General features: G+C 34.3%; 2 protein-coding genes across 2 annotated transcripts in view; one reads left to right on the top strand and one right to left on the bottom strand.

Annotated features, from left to right (window-relative positions):
• The window catches only part of LOC126830858 (dual specificity mitogen-activated protein kinase kinase 7), a 29,766-nt gene extending 16,431 nt beyond the window's left edge, over positions 1-13,335 (bottom strand). Inside the window, exons 1-2 of the mRNA XM_050561321.2 lie at positions 13,109-13,335; positions 269-467 (exon numbers count right to left, since the gene is read on the bottom strand). Coding sequence (XP_050417278.1) covers positions 269-467; positions 13,109-13,259 — 350 coding nt within the window. The 5' untranslated portion in view covers positions 13,260-13,335. The remainder of the gene's footprint in view (positions 1-268; positions 468-13,108) is intronic.
• Positions 5,304-16,165, top strand: part of LOC126830849 (folylpolyglutamate synthase, mitochondrial) — a 34,597-nt gene continuing 23,735 nt past the window's right edge. Inside the window, exon 1 of the mRNA XM_050561312.2 lies at positions 5,304-5,376. Within this exon, the coding sequence (XP_050417269.1) occupies positions 5,344-5,376 (33 nt within the window). The 5' untranslated portion in view covers positions 5,304-5,343. The remainder of the gene's footprint in view (positions 5,377-16,165) is intronic.

Raw genomic sequence — 16,165 nt, 5'->3', positions numbered from 1 at the left:
TATGGATCTAGAAATCTTCTATATGGCAGGTTTTGATTGAATAGTTGATCTGGAGTTCACCAATGACAATCTGCTTAGTTGGTATACCGTAATTTTAGAATGGTAAACTACCAAGAATATAGGCTACCATACGTTTTCATCAGTAATACTAAATGGAAATAACTCAGGCATAAATCAATATGACTAGATCATATTATTCACATCTGGACGTATGAAAAATGATTATTTGAAAATTATTCATTAGGAAAAAAAAATGACCAATAAATACCTATCGTGGTGTGGCCGTGAATAACCTTTAGATGAACCATCAATATCCACCGGTCGACGGGTACGATTACCGCCAGTTTCTAAATTCATCGTTCTTTTTCGACTATTTCCTTCTAATACATTAGGTGTGAAGTCGAGACGTGGGCGACTAGGAGATGGTGCTGAACTTGAACGAGCGGCCTCACTGGGACTTGTTGTAACTAGAAAAAAAAAAAATTATCTAATGTAAAATATTACCTACTGATTGGCACTGGCAAAATAGACATACCTGGTACTACTGGTAGGTAAAAAATAAAAACAATAAAATTTAACGTATGCAGCATTATCTATATGCATATATATTTATAGCAGTGAAGTTGATCTACATAATATCAATCATTTTGCAAACCCAAGTTTTGTGCAATTCTGATAAATGTTTACCTTTTTTGGAATTTGGGAAATAATAAAATGAAGTCATTTTTGAAGACAAATATGCTGGGAACTAAAAGGTAGAGTCAGTCTGACATATCACCAATGATTTTATGAGTTTAGATGAGGTAGATTTACCTAACACTGTGTATAATTTATGGAAGAGGAATGAAGGGAGTAGAAACTCCTTCATAACCCTCATATTATCTCATTTTCTTTTGGAGACTATTTCATCCGTTTTTTTTGACTGGCATTAGTAATGGTATAAGTATAACTGGTATAAATTTACGATCAGAAATGTTTATTATTTTCAAATAACAAAATGTTATTAGACATGTTCTGTCTGGCAATGTTATACATATTAATTGACTAACTCAATACTTTCAAGTAATAGTTTGAGCTTTTATCAAAAAATAGCACCTGTATTTTTTAAACATTTTTTAAAACAATTTTCACATCTAACATTTTAAAAATTAATGATCATTCATTGGTCAATGCTAAGTATGCTACTTTTAAAGTAAAAACAATTTTCCTGAATAAGTTTTAACATATATGAAATGCCATTATATGGTGACCAAAACATAGGGATGAAAAATCCTTCCAAGGAGAACAAGACAGTCAGAGCTTCTACACCCTTCATTTATAGTCAATTTATATTCCCAGTTAGGATAGTAAATGTTAATATTAATACTAATCAGAAAACAAACGAAATGTAATAAATTTTATTGAATAATCATAGTCGCATATTGAATAATCAGTCTCATATTACGGAACTATTCACTTTGAGTTTGTTTTAACAGCATATATATACATGTAGATTAAACATACTTTCCCAGAAATGTATTTAAAGGGTGGTTACTTCCAATAAAGATATGGCAATTTCTGTATATATGGAGAGAGAGAAATGGGGTTTAACGTCCATTTGACACAAACTAGGTCATTTCGGGACTAACATATGGTTTAATTTTATTTACATAATTTGCTTGCGCATAGGGGTCTTTAGCAGTGGGAGGAAACCGGAGGACCCGGAGAAAACCCACGAGGTTGGACAGGCGACCCTACTCCTTGTCACGTACAACCGGGGATTCGAAACCATGCCAGTCGACTCAATGACAGACTTTATGATACAGCGCGCGCTACCATTCAGCCATCCAACCCCCCTGTATATATGGAAAGTATACACACCACAATCTTTTTACAATACTGGATTCCTTGAAAAACACCCACGGATGATGGCACACAGGACAAAAATGAGAGGGTGTCAGCAATTGACAGCCAGGCTATTGGGGGTTTCTGCTCGAGTGACATCAAAGGTTTCACACGTAGATGTCTGACCTCTTTGAGTTAGGGAGTGCTTGATGTATATGTTGGTAAACTTGATGGTGAACGGACTTGGAAAAGTGAGGGACTTAAATTTTCTGAGATAAACACCAGGGAAAAAGATGTGGGCACAGTATAATCTGAGAATTTACATAGGCTTTGGTATTTATGGTAAATGGACAGCGATTAAAGACAACATCACCTTTTATATGCAATGGATTCTCCTCCGCCCGGCACTCATTGCCGGTTAACCAGACCACCAAATCATGGGACACAAACATGACTTCTATTTATAGATTTTTTATACCTTGGGGATTAGTGTGGATGGGCTGAACTAAATTCCGAAAATATCCGAAAAGCACCGTCACCTGTCCAACTTCATGGGTTTTCTCCAGGTCAAATTATTGAAATAAAATTGAATCAAATGTTAGTCCTGAAATGCCCTGGTTTGAGTCAAGTGGATGTTAAACCCCATTTCTCTCTCTGTATTTGCTTACAAGTAGCAGCCACTTTGTCAAACAGTTTTGGTCTGATTTTCAGGAGATCTGAACTTAACCATCATTAGTGTGTAACGGTGATACATGTATATTTAAACAGTTTATTAAATCAGATAAAAATTGTGATTTTTTGTACAAGTTAGGGGCCATAATCCAGAACTATTTGCTTATATGTAGCAGCCAATTTGAACTCAACCTTCACTGAGGTGTAACGGAGATATATTTAAACGGTGTTTAAAATTGAATACAAATTGAGACTACTAGTACTAGAGGGTTCGCAAATGCAACTGCAAAACGTGATTTTTTAAAAAATCAGGGGCCATAATCCAGGAAGTGAAAAATTGTGACTTCTAGAGGGTTCACAACCTTGGTATTACATACTTTTAACTATTTGCATACAAGGACCGGCTATTTTGTCCACTTGTTTCAGTCAGATTTTTATGAAATTCAAACTCAACCATCATTGAGGTGTAACAGTGATGATATATTTAAACGGTTTTTAAAATTGAATCCAAATTGTGACTTCTAGAGGGTTCCACAAGCTAAAAACATGATTTTCCAAACAACCAAGGGCCATAATCCAGGAAGGTACGCTCCAATATGCATGATTATTGAAAGGCACCAAGATCTTTGTGAAATAAACATAAATTTAAAGTTTCATCAAAATCGGATCAAAATTGTGACCTCCAGAGGGTCCACAACCTGGATATGACATACTTTTACACTATGTGTTTGAGGAAATTCGAACTCCCACATTATGGTGTAACGGTTACATATTTAAACGTTTTTTTAAATCGGATAAAAATTGTGACCTCTAGAGGAACCAAAACCTAAAAACTTGATTTTTCGCGCAATCAGCTTTGAGGAATTCCAAAAAACCTTTATGTCTTTTATATATGCACATTTATTCTTTACATCTCATTTAAACAACCAGAAACCTTTCCTAAGCAACATTTTAAGAATCAAAATATTGCGACAAAAAACTGTAAATATTGGTTTTAGACATAATTTTCTGTTTTACCATTTAAAATTTAAACCCCGTGAGATGAAAAGTGGTTTATTACAATACAACTTTTACAACTTCTAAAAATTCCTGTTTAAACAATTTCAGTAATCTGAGAAAGCCGGTTTTACAGTTTCATTGATAATATAATATGAATACAAATATAATAGAAGTTATTCATAACACACTATAAAAGTTTACATAAAATTGGAATATAAGTATTTATTTAGAGATAAACATTATCATAGTTTTATTTAAATAAATTATAATTAATAGCTAACACATAAACATAGATAAAACGAAACCAGGCCCACAGTCAGCATGATTATACTAGCTTAGTATTCAGCACTACGCCGAAGATCAAATTAAATAAAAAGATTACCCAAAAGTACAAAATTTTTAGGCAAAAGATGGAACACTTATGTGTTACAGCTTATTAAATAAGTCTATATATCTATACTTCTATTATAGTTTAATTCTGTCTTTCATTTGTATTAACTAACTGGATTTGTAAACCATTGTACAATTGAGGAAAAAGCTCAAACTGGTATAATTGTGGTAGAGGGAAATGGGGGAAGAGCCATTGACAGATCATCTGCCAATCTCCAATTGTGGATGACCAACATTATCCACATGAAAAGGTGGGCATACAGAAAAATCATGAAAATTATGCTGTGATGTGACTGTCTCTGAGCGGACAACACCTACCGGCAGTTTCTATCCATCCCCATAAAACTGCATGGTAAATATCACTCTTCCCCACCTTTGTTCTCAGGCTGTCTTGGAAACCATACCTTCTATTTTTCACTGTGATTTTTTATTTTTCGCCAAAAGGAATCAGTTCTCACTATATATGACACAGATTTATAATAATTCAACACTGTTCGAGTCTCGTAATGGCTGATCAATTCAAACGTATATTGTGTATGTTTTTAATTGGAGAATTCTACTTGAAAATAGTGTTGAATTATTATAAATGTGTGTCAGCTGTGGAAAGAAATGATTCCTTTGGCGAATAAAGAAGAATCAGGGTGAAAAATAGTTGGTAAGGATTCCAAAATAACCTTAGAACAGAGATGGGGAAGAGCGGTATTTTCATATTGCAGTTATTTAGGGACGGAAAAGAACTATCAGTGGACCGCGTCCTCTCAGAGAAAGTTCCTAAAGGAACTATATACATTATAATATTATCTAAATAGCCATTCATTAGATAAGAACAATATAAAGTGAGAAGGATTAATAATAGACGTCAGCAGAATAATTAATATCAACATAAATTTCATGTATGTAGATAGAAATGCAAATATATTCAAATAAATTTACTATGTCTAGATTAGTTTTCAATAAATCCAAAATATTCATGAACAATTTGAACACACCTACACAAACCGCAGCTTTTGTTTTGACCAATCACAGAAGTATTATCTGATTTGACATCTGATGTCAATCATTTAAAGAAGTTATACCCTTTAAGTTCAATTGTGATGTGTTTGACATAAAATCCAGCTAAGTGACGGTCATACCCTCAGAGAACATAGTACAAGGTAGGTTATAATTGAAGGAATCAAATATTTTCTCTTAATCCAAGCTAGATCTAGACAGGTGGGATAAGAATGCTTCTACTAGCCAAAAGAAATTTAGGGAAGCTACATGACTCCCATTCCCCAAATAGTCCCAATCTTCAGTCAACCTTTTATGCTTTCTCCTGTCTAAGTGGGGGGGGGGGGGCTGTCCTTTCATTTATTATCCAAGCTACACAAATAAGCCATCATTTTGTCATAAATACTAAAAACAATCTGTTTCTTTTCAGAAATAAATAAGAATATCTAATATCAAGAGTAGTCCATTATGTTCCAGTCTGATATAGATCAGAAATATGATGTAAGTAAATCATTTTATAAAAAGGACTTCTAGTGAATCTAGTCAAATAAAAACAAAAAATAAACATCTTTAAAGCTACGTGTAAATTCCATTTCTACTGCAAACCTGAAGCCCTACAACTTGACTGTCATACAATGTCTATGTATGTAGTCAACATTTCTAATAATATATAACTTTATATAAGTTTACATCTCTAGCATAACAATGAAATGTACTGTGTTTTTATGCTTTTTGTTACATCAACAATCCATGTACAAAACAATACATGGTTTTAATTGTCCATTACAGTTATTGCCGGGGGTTATAACTTGTAAATATTAAATGTATATAAATCGTTGTATTCTTAAACTAAATACGAAGTAAATGTATAGTATACATCCAGGTTATTTTCAGGCTTTCATTGATAATCTTTGTCTGAATTCTATTTCAAAAGTAGATGACACTTGATTTTTAATATTCTAGCATTGTATTCTGACAATCTGTTATGCTTACATTCGTAAAGATTTAATTTCCCTCAAGTTTAATGATTTGTATCGGATCTCTATATTTACGGTGTTGTTTTATCATGGAACCATAAATAAAGGTTTACCAGTTTTGTTCTACTTTATGAGTAGTCATATAATCAAACACACAGACCTCTATAATATAGGGGTCCTTCTGAGATAAAGAGTAACAACTTTCGGAAACCAACAATGAATTTCAAAAATGGAAGGAACTTACTTTATTGGTGTTTTTGTTGTTCTTTAGACCTGCAAGTCTTGACACTTTACAAGAAAAATATAACTGATGGAGTTATTTCAGAGTATTGACAATTTAAATAAAGTCGCTTGTCATGTGATGGGCGTTAGTTTATTTTTTTGACCAAATATTTATTTATGTTGTTACTAACTATCCTTAAAGATGGGTTCCAAGAAAAGTATTTATCGGGTAGTTATTTCCAATAAAAGTATGGTAATTTTGGTATATATGGAAAGTAGAGATATCCAATCTTACTAGAAAAATACTGGATTCCCCGAAAAACACTCATGGAGCGTATACAGGACAAAAATGTAAGGGTTTCCCTAATCGACAGCCCGACGATTAGGAATTTCTGCACGTGTAATGTCAAAGGTCACACGCGAACATTGAGTGCCTGATGTACAAATTGATAAACTTTATGAAGAGTTAGACGTACAACACTTTCTGAGATAAAAATGACCGGAAAAGGCGCGGGTAGTGGATATTCCTAGAATTTAATTAGGATTCGATATTTGTAATATACAGTAAGCGATTAAAGACAACATCGTCTTATGTATGCAATGAATTTTCCTCTGACTTCCAAGAGAGGTAAGTCACGTAACGTAACCATGACCTGGTTTGATTGAATTTTTATAGCAGGGCATTCCTTCACAATTACAATGTTTGAGAAGGATTTGAAGCAAAATTATGACAAATTAATTAGTTTGAATATGTTTTTAGTCCATATATACCATTAAATCACCCAGTTTGTACGCGGGAATGTATCTTTAAAGATGGGTTCCCAGAAAAGTATTTATCGGGTGGTTATTTCCAATAAAAGTATGGTAATTTTGGTATATATGGAAAGTAGAGATATCCTCTCAGCTACTAGTTTCAATCTTATTCGGACTCTTCAGGCTTAAATGAGGATGTGCGGTGGCCCTCTATATATAGTGTCAGTGGGCACCGGAGCACATGTGATGTCACAGATGGACTGGAGTCAATCTTTGACACCGGAGTCGATTATTCCGAAAAGTGTGCTAAGAATTTGCATTCATGATTATGCTTATTTGCATTGACTCAAGGCTCCTAACCCTTTTGATCTCCAAGTTTAAAGTTTCCTAAACTATCGAGGGCTTAAAAATAACTCTATTAGGTTATGGGCGTGTATGCACTAATTTTTTATTAGCTTTCGCCGTAGGGGTACCACGGCTAAATTAATTGGGAACTCGTCATTGTTTTTCATATTCGGCCTTGAATCAGGCTAAGAATTATGCTACTATTTCGCATACTTTGAAAAGTGGCTCTAGGAAAAGATTTCTTGCATTCAACAAGGAGCTCACAAGGTTGTTTTTGCGTTTCTCGATTGAAACGTTGTAAAAATGCCCAGTCTTCTTTACTGATGTTTGATTCTGCCAAATCATCGCGATTCGATGTGCGAGAAACTGGCCAGGCCTCTAGTTTGAGACAAAGATCAACTCCTTCACAAAAAGCCTCCCAGTTACTCATGGTTGGAAAAGGTACAGGACAAGGCGATCTGCTATATTTTACCTCCGTTGTTTCAGAGACATTGTCCGCAAATTACCACAGATGTGCTTCATTTTCGCAGGTAGGAATATTAGTGAACGTCCCTATTGTGACGTCACGGGATACCTCTAAGGCTAAATGATGGCAATGTGCCAGGTATTTTGAGCGGAGTTGATGATACGAGTTCCAAAAATCGGGATGCACACGAGAAAAATAGCTAACGGAATTTTAAGAACGTAGTGCAAAGGGGTCAGTGGGGAAAAAGAGTGAACAATAAAGTGGTGGACCCCTCGGGACTACATCTTATCGTTAATGCCATCCGGTGCGAATGTTCTTAAAGTGTGAATCCATTTGAATTGAATTGTAACCCGACGATTAGTGATGTCTGCTCCAGTAACGTCAAAGGTAGCAATTGCCTAATCTCCCAGATTAGCGAGTGCTTGATGTATGTTGATTAACTTGATGGTGCAACAGTTTCTGAGTTAAAAACCATGGAAAAAAACTAGGGCAGTGCATAATCTGAGAATTTATTTGACTTCGATATTTATAATAAGTAGTCAGCGATTAAAGACAACATCGTCTTGTATATGCAATGAATTCTCCTCCAGTTTCGCACCCGTTGCTAGATACCGAGATAGGAAAGTCATGTGACACAAACCTGACCTCTTTTGATCGATTTTTTTATAGCAGGGGTACTCTCTGACAATTACAATGTTTTGAGAAGGATTTGAAGCAAAATTATGACAAATTAATTAGTTTGCATATGTTTTTAGTCCAAATATATCATCAAATCACACAGTTTCTACGTGGGAATGTATCTTTAATAATGAAGCGCAATCTTTAAACCAACATAAATTTCTAATCGTATTCACATGTGAGCACAGTATCAAATTTGAAACCATACTTGAAGCAGGTGGGAGGGGTTGCATACGGTGCTAGGACACCCTTCACTCTTAAATATGGTGTTTGCCCCCTGTTTTACGCATAAAGTTGTGCCTTCATTACGAATAATTTATCGATGACGAATTAATATCTATTCAGGTCCAGATACATGTATGCACCAGAAATCACCATTGACAATTGACACTGCAACTTTTCAAAAAATTAAATTGAGTGGAGGGGGATAGGGACTGGTACCGGTATTTTTATTCCACATAAAACCAACAACAGACAATAAAGCACACAAAGAATAAAATGGATAACAAGTTTATTTGAGTTTGAGGTTTTATAACAACAAAGAAAAAATTCAAATACTAAACATGAATCAAAGGTTCAAAATAAAACATCAATGCTTTACACTTTCAAAACAGTCTACATATAAATCTGGATTAATTGGTCATCGTTGGTCAAAACACAAAATAAGGCCTAAAACAGGAATTCAGGATATGATGCCATTGCTGCCAATGTATTTTTAAGTTCTACAAATAGCCGACCTATTTTTCTTTAAAAGACAGAAATTGGTAAATATATCGCAATGTGTTTTACCTGTTACATATGGACAGACACTGTCTGCATACATTATTTTTCACTTTTACCATAACACAATAAGCACTATACGTCACGCACACGTCCTAGTATTGGACATAATATTACAACTCCAAATTCAGATTTTTTATTACACCTGTAATAAGCTTCAACAATGCAAAATCTCTACAAGTCTTTTCTACGTAAAGTTTTGGTGGATTATCTGCGATAGCGTTTGATAAACGTTGCAAATATTGGACTAACACTAAAGTAGATTCAAGTCTTTAGACCAAAAATATTAAATTTTCAGCCAGTTAAATTTTATTCTATTTTGGTGAAGAAATAAAATTTTATCTTTTAATATCTTTATTCATTATATTTTATGCTTACAGAGTAATATATTTCGAAACAAAACTATAATTCCATAAAAAATCAAAAAATTTAGTGTACACCCATGCAAGAGTTACTATTTAACTCAGAAAGACCCATAGGTAATATTGTCAGTTATGGTACTGTGTTACTAATAATAGTAATAAAAGCATTTAGTTCGTACGTACACAGATTTCGGAGAGAAAGATAGAAATGCTTATCTTGAACCCTTTTGATGCCAGTCAAGTTATGACGACGTAACGATATACTTGCCATATTGGACGTCAACCCTCAGTTCTGATGTCAACTTTGAAGACATGTGGCAAGAAATCCACAAGCGATATATATATATATATTACAGAAATGTTTGTAAATAAATTGAAATTTGTAGCACTATATATGTACTTAAAAACGTCAATAAAACAATCTGTGAGAATACAATTAAAATGATGTCTTCAGAGAGAACATACAAATTTTACAAGATAAACATACCAGACAAGCCAAGCAAACATATTCTTTGTAAGCCAATTAAAGATACGTTCCCAGAAAAGTATTTATTAGGTGGTTATTTCGAAGAAAAGTATGACAATTTTGGTATATATATGGAAAGTAGGAATATCCAATCTTACTAGAAAAATATTGGATAACCTGAAAAACACTCATGGAGCCCATATAGGACAAAATTGTAAGGGTTTCCCTAATCGGCAGTTCGACGATTAGGAATGTCTGCTCGTGTGTTGATAAACTTTATGAAGAGTTAAATGTACAACACTTCCAGAGATAAAAATCACGGAAAAAGACGTGGGCAGTGGATAATCCGAGAATATAATTAGGCTTTTGATATTTATGATAAATGGATAGCGATTAAAGGAGCTAAGTCATTAAAATTTGGGACCTAGAAATTGACGCAAATGGGTCGCAACGCATACAATAATGTAATATGAATGTATATAAATTGATTTACAATCGTTTCTGTTTTTACTGTAATTTTTAATCAGTTAGGTTTGGCGAAATACGCCAGTATTCTCAATCGAATTTTAATCTCTAGTGTCTGGTTATTCTAGTCTACGCCGATATTATTTGTTGGGCATGCTCTCCAGATAAAAATATAGCGTCACCGTTTGACATGACTTGTCCCTTATTACAAATAGCGCTGAAACGCATTATGGTACACGATTCGTGTACCCATTGTAAAATGTTTATTTTGTCTTAAATATTGGATACCAGAAATCCATCTTTTCCCGGTAAGATCACAACATCAATGTTGATTTAAACCGACAAAAAAATCGTGTTTTCAATGTCGACGATTTTGGATGACATTGAGTTAGAGACTTGTAGCTACTTTAAAGATAACATCATCTTGTGTAGCAATGAACTCTCCTCCGACTTCGCATCCATTGCTAGGTATTTCGTCATCGAAACATGGCCTCTTTCAATAGATTTTTTACAGCTGGGGTATTCCCTCACGTAAACAGTGTTTTGAGAGGGATTTGAAGCAAAATTCTGATAGATTAATTAGTTTGAATATGTTTTTAGTCAAAATACATCATCAAATCACCCAGTTTGTATACGGGAATATATCTTTAAAGGTTAGAAATGGTTCCACTACTGATGTCTTCCGTCTTGCTCGAGCCACAGTAGTGGATCGTTCTAAGGCCTTCCTTTCAGCAGGTTTTGTCATGATTTGATGACAAAAGAAGTTATTGGCCTATAACTACATTAATTTCTACTTAAACCGATCTTAAACAGTACTGCACATAACTTAACATATAAACCAGTTCCCATATGATTTGATAAAATCCAACTGCTACGAAAAATACCTGTCGATTTTTAAAATGGCCGCCCAACCAGAATTAGAACATGCATGTGATTTCAATGTTCCACTCTTCACTATTTGTAACATAATTACTTATTTTCATGCAAACTGTGATGATACAATGTATGTGTTGAAAATTTTGCAACTGAACCTATTTTTACTTGCACAAAGATTCGAATAGTTATAGTGTATCGATTGTAGCCGCTGACAAGACAGGGTGTGGCCACAATATTGCAGCTAAGTTAATAAGGGCAAGCCTTGTGACTGGCCTAAATGTCTAAGTTTCCACACATCATGTACATGTAGCATTCTACTTACGAAGTGTATATTTTGCCGTCCGACGGTTCTTTACATTATTTACTATTTAGCCGTCACTTCCGTTCAACATGCGCAGTTTGCGATTCCTGATATATTCCACCATTTTGGAACATTAAAAACAACTCGTCTTTCAAGTTCGGCGCAGAAGCACAATTTTACGGGAAAAACATAAACCACTGACAGTCTAAGTACTTAATTAAAAACCTAAATCCGCAGAAATGCACCCTCGACCAAAATAGAATAATACTCTAAATGCTTTTCTACAATTTACATTTATTATCTTCTTATTTTCTTTTAAAGGAGCTAAGTCTCTAACTCAATATCATCCAAAATCTTCAACATTTAAAACACAAATTATTTGTCAATTTAAAACAACATTGATGCTGTGATCTTACCGGAAAAGGGTGGGCTTCTGATATCCAATATTTAAGACAAAATAAATATTTTACCATTGGTACACAAATCGTGTACCATAATGCGTTTCAGCCCGAGTTCTAGCAAGAGACTAGAGCAACGAGGCTAGACATATTGCACCAAACCAAACGGCTTATGTAGACTGGAATAACCAGACGCTAGGAATTTGCACTCGATTGAGACTGCTGGCTTATTTCACGGAACATAACTGATTTGAAATTAGAGTAAAAACGGAAACGATTGAATGTAAATCAGTTTATATACATTCATATTACGGTATTATATGAGTTGCGACCCACTTGTGTCAATTTCTAGGTCCCAAATATTAGCGATTTAGCTCCTTTAAAAATAATTCTCCAGTTTCTACCTCAGAAATTCAAGTATGGCTATTTGCTTCCTTATAAGAAACGGAGAAAGAAGCAATGTTAGACAAAGGATGAATAGAACTCTCTGGTGGTTTTGGTTTTGGGTTAGGGTTGTATTATGGGTTAAAATCAGACGGTAGAATAGCCCACGAGTTGAAAGAGCCGGCATCATTGCCAAAGCGAAAACTGCCAAGTCCTTGAATCAAACAAGTGCGCATGTCAAACGGAAGTGACGGCTAAATAGTAAATAAAGTAAAGAACCGTACTGGACGGCAAAATATACACAGCCTTCTACTTAATAAAAGTTCTAATAAAAAGTCATTTCGAAAAGTTCAACTACTTGCCATCGAGAGGGTTAGTCTATATTTTGGGCTGATTATTATTATATTTTTTTTTTTTCATTTCGCTTAGAATCTTACCTTTATTTCATTTTTTTTTTTTTTTTTGGCTTAGACCTTAGAGTAGCCAAAGTTAGAGTCAGATTTTAGATTTATTTCACTTCTAATTCTATCTGCTTCATTCGATTTTGGTTTGCTACGTTTCGTAATTCGAAAAAAGTAAGGAAACATGATGCCAAAATGTTTTAGAGACGATGACAGAAAGACACGAGGATCTACAGATATTGAGATACTGAAATAATTAGATATTCAGATTTCAGTGAAAATGAGTGTGATGTGATCAGTCTCACAGAGCTGTCTAAATTAATTGTTTATCTAAGTCAACAATACAAGAATTTACTCACAATTTCGCGGTCTTCTTGGTCCGTGGTTGGGTGTACTCCCTTCTCTACCCCGTCTGTCATTGTCGTGCAATATATTTTCCCTGGCGAGCCGTTTTTGTATGCTTTCTAATCTGTTATGAAAAGATGCAGAAGACATCTTTATTTCCGACATTTTCCGGAGAACAAAATTCTCACGTGACTTTAACGGTTTCGTCCAATGTTGGGACGTGGATCAGCAATCTTTAAAGGTTTCGGCCGGCTAGCTATTTGAAGATATCACCCAAAATAAACCGAACACATCATTAAATATAGAATCATCGTTCATGGTTCCTACCTCAGTCATTCTTCAGCATAATTATATATATATATATATATATATATATATTACACGGTCGATTTTCAGCTCACTGAAAAAGACTGAAGACGAAAAGTTGTTATATTAGCCTGTGAGAGGATATCATTTTTTTTCCCTTTAAAAGAATTGACTGTCACGAGAAAAGAAAAAGAAAAATAGAAAAAATCCATGCATTCTCTTGTTTTTATTCATTTTCTACTTTCACATTTTAAGCGATAATAACAGTTTATTCCCGTAACCCTATAAATACAGCTTATACCTGCTGCTTGTTCCGTAATGCTTGGGCTATTTACTGATCAATACTCAATAGTGTGCTGATATAAATACATGTGCATATCAATATATTGGTTTAAAACCCGAGACAAGCATATATGTAACGGTATATTATTACAAAGTCATGTGAATTATAATTCTACAGGCTACACCACGTAGAATACAAATAGCAATTCTGCGTATGAACGCGATCTTTATTCCTTTGCCATCAGCAACAAAAATATTAGCAAACTTGTAGCCTATCCAGATTGAATTTCAGGCTTGATTTCGCACATTTTAAGTCCTTTTGTAATATTATTTCTCGTGGGCGTGATATTTCAGAGAAATTTTAGTATGCCGGACGGGTAGTAGCGGAAATCAACGTCTGATTATATAAGTAGTGGTCGGTGTTGTAAACGAGGTAGGACACGCTTACTCTTTCCAAAACACACCACATCCCATGTTAGGAGTTCGCATACAGCCAGTATTTGCTTTACTTTTATATATAAATACATTTATCTGGTTTGCATTTGCCGAATACAAGCGAATTTCACATTTTGTTTAATTGTGACCAGACGTAGGCTACACAAAAATCCACATAGAGATAATTTTTTAATGGACTTTTATTATGAGAATTAATATGAATGCAGTATTTGATAAATTAAATCCCCTAATAATTGCCGTTTTAGAGTGCATACCAAATTCCGATTTGTGATCCACGTGCCGGAGACAGAAGTAGTTGTAAAATAATGATATGTAAAATTTATTATAGGGCTACCGGAATAAACTATAATTATCGCTTAAAGTCAGTTATTAAAACTCGTGTTTTGTTTGCGTCAATTCCCATTTCTTCAAATCATCATTGCGCATCTAGAGTAGCAAGGATCTCTGTGTTAAAATTATATTTGGAATGTGTTTAACCAGTTCTATCACATAATATATGTAATATTGGCTGATACCAACGTTGCGTGCCGATTGTTGTGTTCTTCCTATTTAATTTTTTGAACATGTTAGTTAACCCTGACTTTTATTTCAATACAAATACACAAAACATCACAATTTGAATATAGAAACCAATCAGAAACGACTAATACCTTTTTATCGATATATTTGGTATCACCTTGTCGCATTTGGAATGTAATAGTTCCGTAATAAAATGAAATATGTAGTCATTCAATTAGGGACGTAATAATTATAGAGGGAGTTTTAAAGTATGGCTTAAAATCAATATTTATCCATAATATAATATTCAAAATCTAAAAGAGGAATTACAATTTAATATTGGTCCATTTCAATCAACAGTGGTGGTGTTTTACCCAGAAAATATAAGCTTTATAGACAAATGATATATTCCAGTTAAGAATCGCAGCATATAAAACTTAAGTTTATTAACGTATTTCCATGTCTTTGTGTAAACATTCTAATGATTAAATCCCGATTTGGAGGTCTGACTGATTGGTTGTTGTTAAAATTTCTACTTTGAGTTCAATGGTAGTATCGCAGACTAGATTTGGAGATTTGGTATTAGAAAATGATTAGGATTTTGTAAGAAAACTTTTTTCTATAGTTCTGTAACAGATTACTATTTTCAGAGTTGTCCTTTTTTGGAGTTTAACGTATTGACAGTTGTGAAGTCGGACTGCCGAAAATTTCCCCCCAGACAACTAGGGCCCGTGACAGGGGGGAGGGGGAAAGCTTGGACACTTTTCCAGGGGCCCTTAGCCTAGACCGGTCCGGAGGTATGCTGCGTAATGTTTTTAAAAGAAGTGATGGTATAAAATTAATAAAAAAATACACTGTTACTTGATGTTAAAGGGGCTAAATCGCTAATATTTGGAACCTAGAAATTGACATAAATGGGTCGCAACGCATATAATAATGTAATATGAATGTATATAAATTGATTTACATTCAATCTTTTCTGTTTTCACTGTAATTTCTAATCATTTATGTTCGGCGAAATACGCCAGCAGTCTCAATTGAATGACAATCAGTGCCTGGTTATTAATTATATTCAAGTCTACACCGATAGTATTTATTGCACATGCTCTCCAGATAAGAATATGGCGTCACCGTTTGACTTGATATGTGGAATATGCCTAGCCTCGTTTTTCAAGTCCCTTATTACAAATGACGCTGAAACGCATTATGGTACACGAATCGTGTACCAATGGTAAAATGTTTATTTTGTCTTAAATATTGGATATCAGAAGCCAATCTCTTCCCGGTAAGATCACAACATCAATGTTGATTTAAATTGACAAATAATTCGTGTTTTCAATGTTGAAGATTTTGGATGATATTGAGTTAGAGACTTTGCTACTTTAAAGTAGAAAAAGGTGACTTTTCAGAATGTAATTACCTTATAGTGGCGTGGATAATCGGATTCTATTAGTCCACTTTCTTGGGAAAATTGGTGAATTAAACAATATAAGCCACCTGCTCGGGCCTTCGCGCCGTGGGGCCCCGGT

This window comes from Patella vulgata, chromosome 1, assembly GCF_932274485.2.
Source record: "Patella vulgata chromosome 1, xgPatVulg1.2, whole genome shotgun sequence".
In the NCBI taxonomy this organism is placed as follows: domain Eukaryota; kingdom Metazoa; phylum Mollusca; class Gastropoda; family Patellidae; genus Patella; species Patella vulgata.
This window is presented reverse-complemented; position numbering and strand designations above follow the sequence as displayed.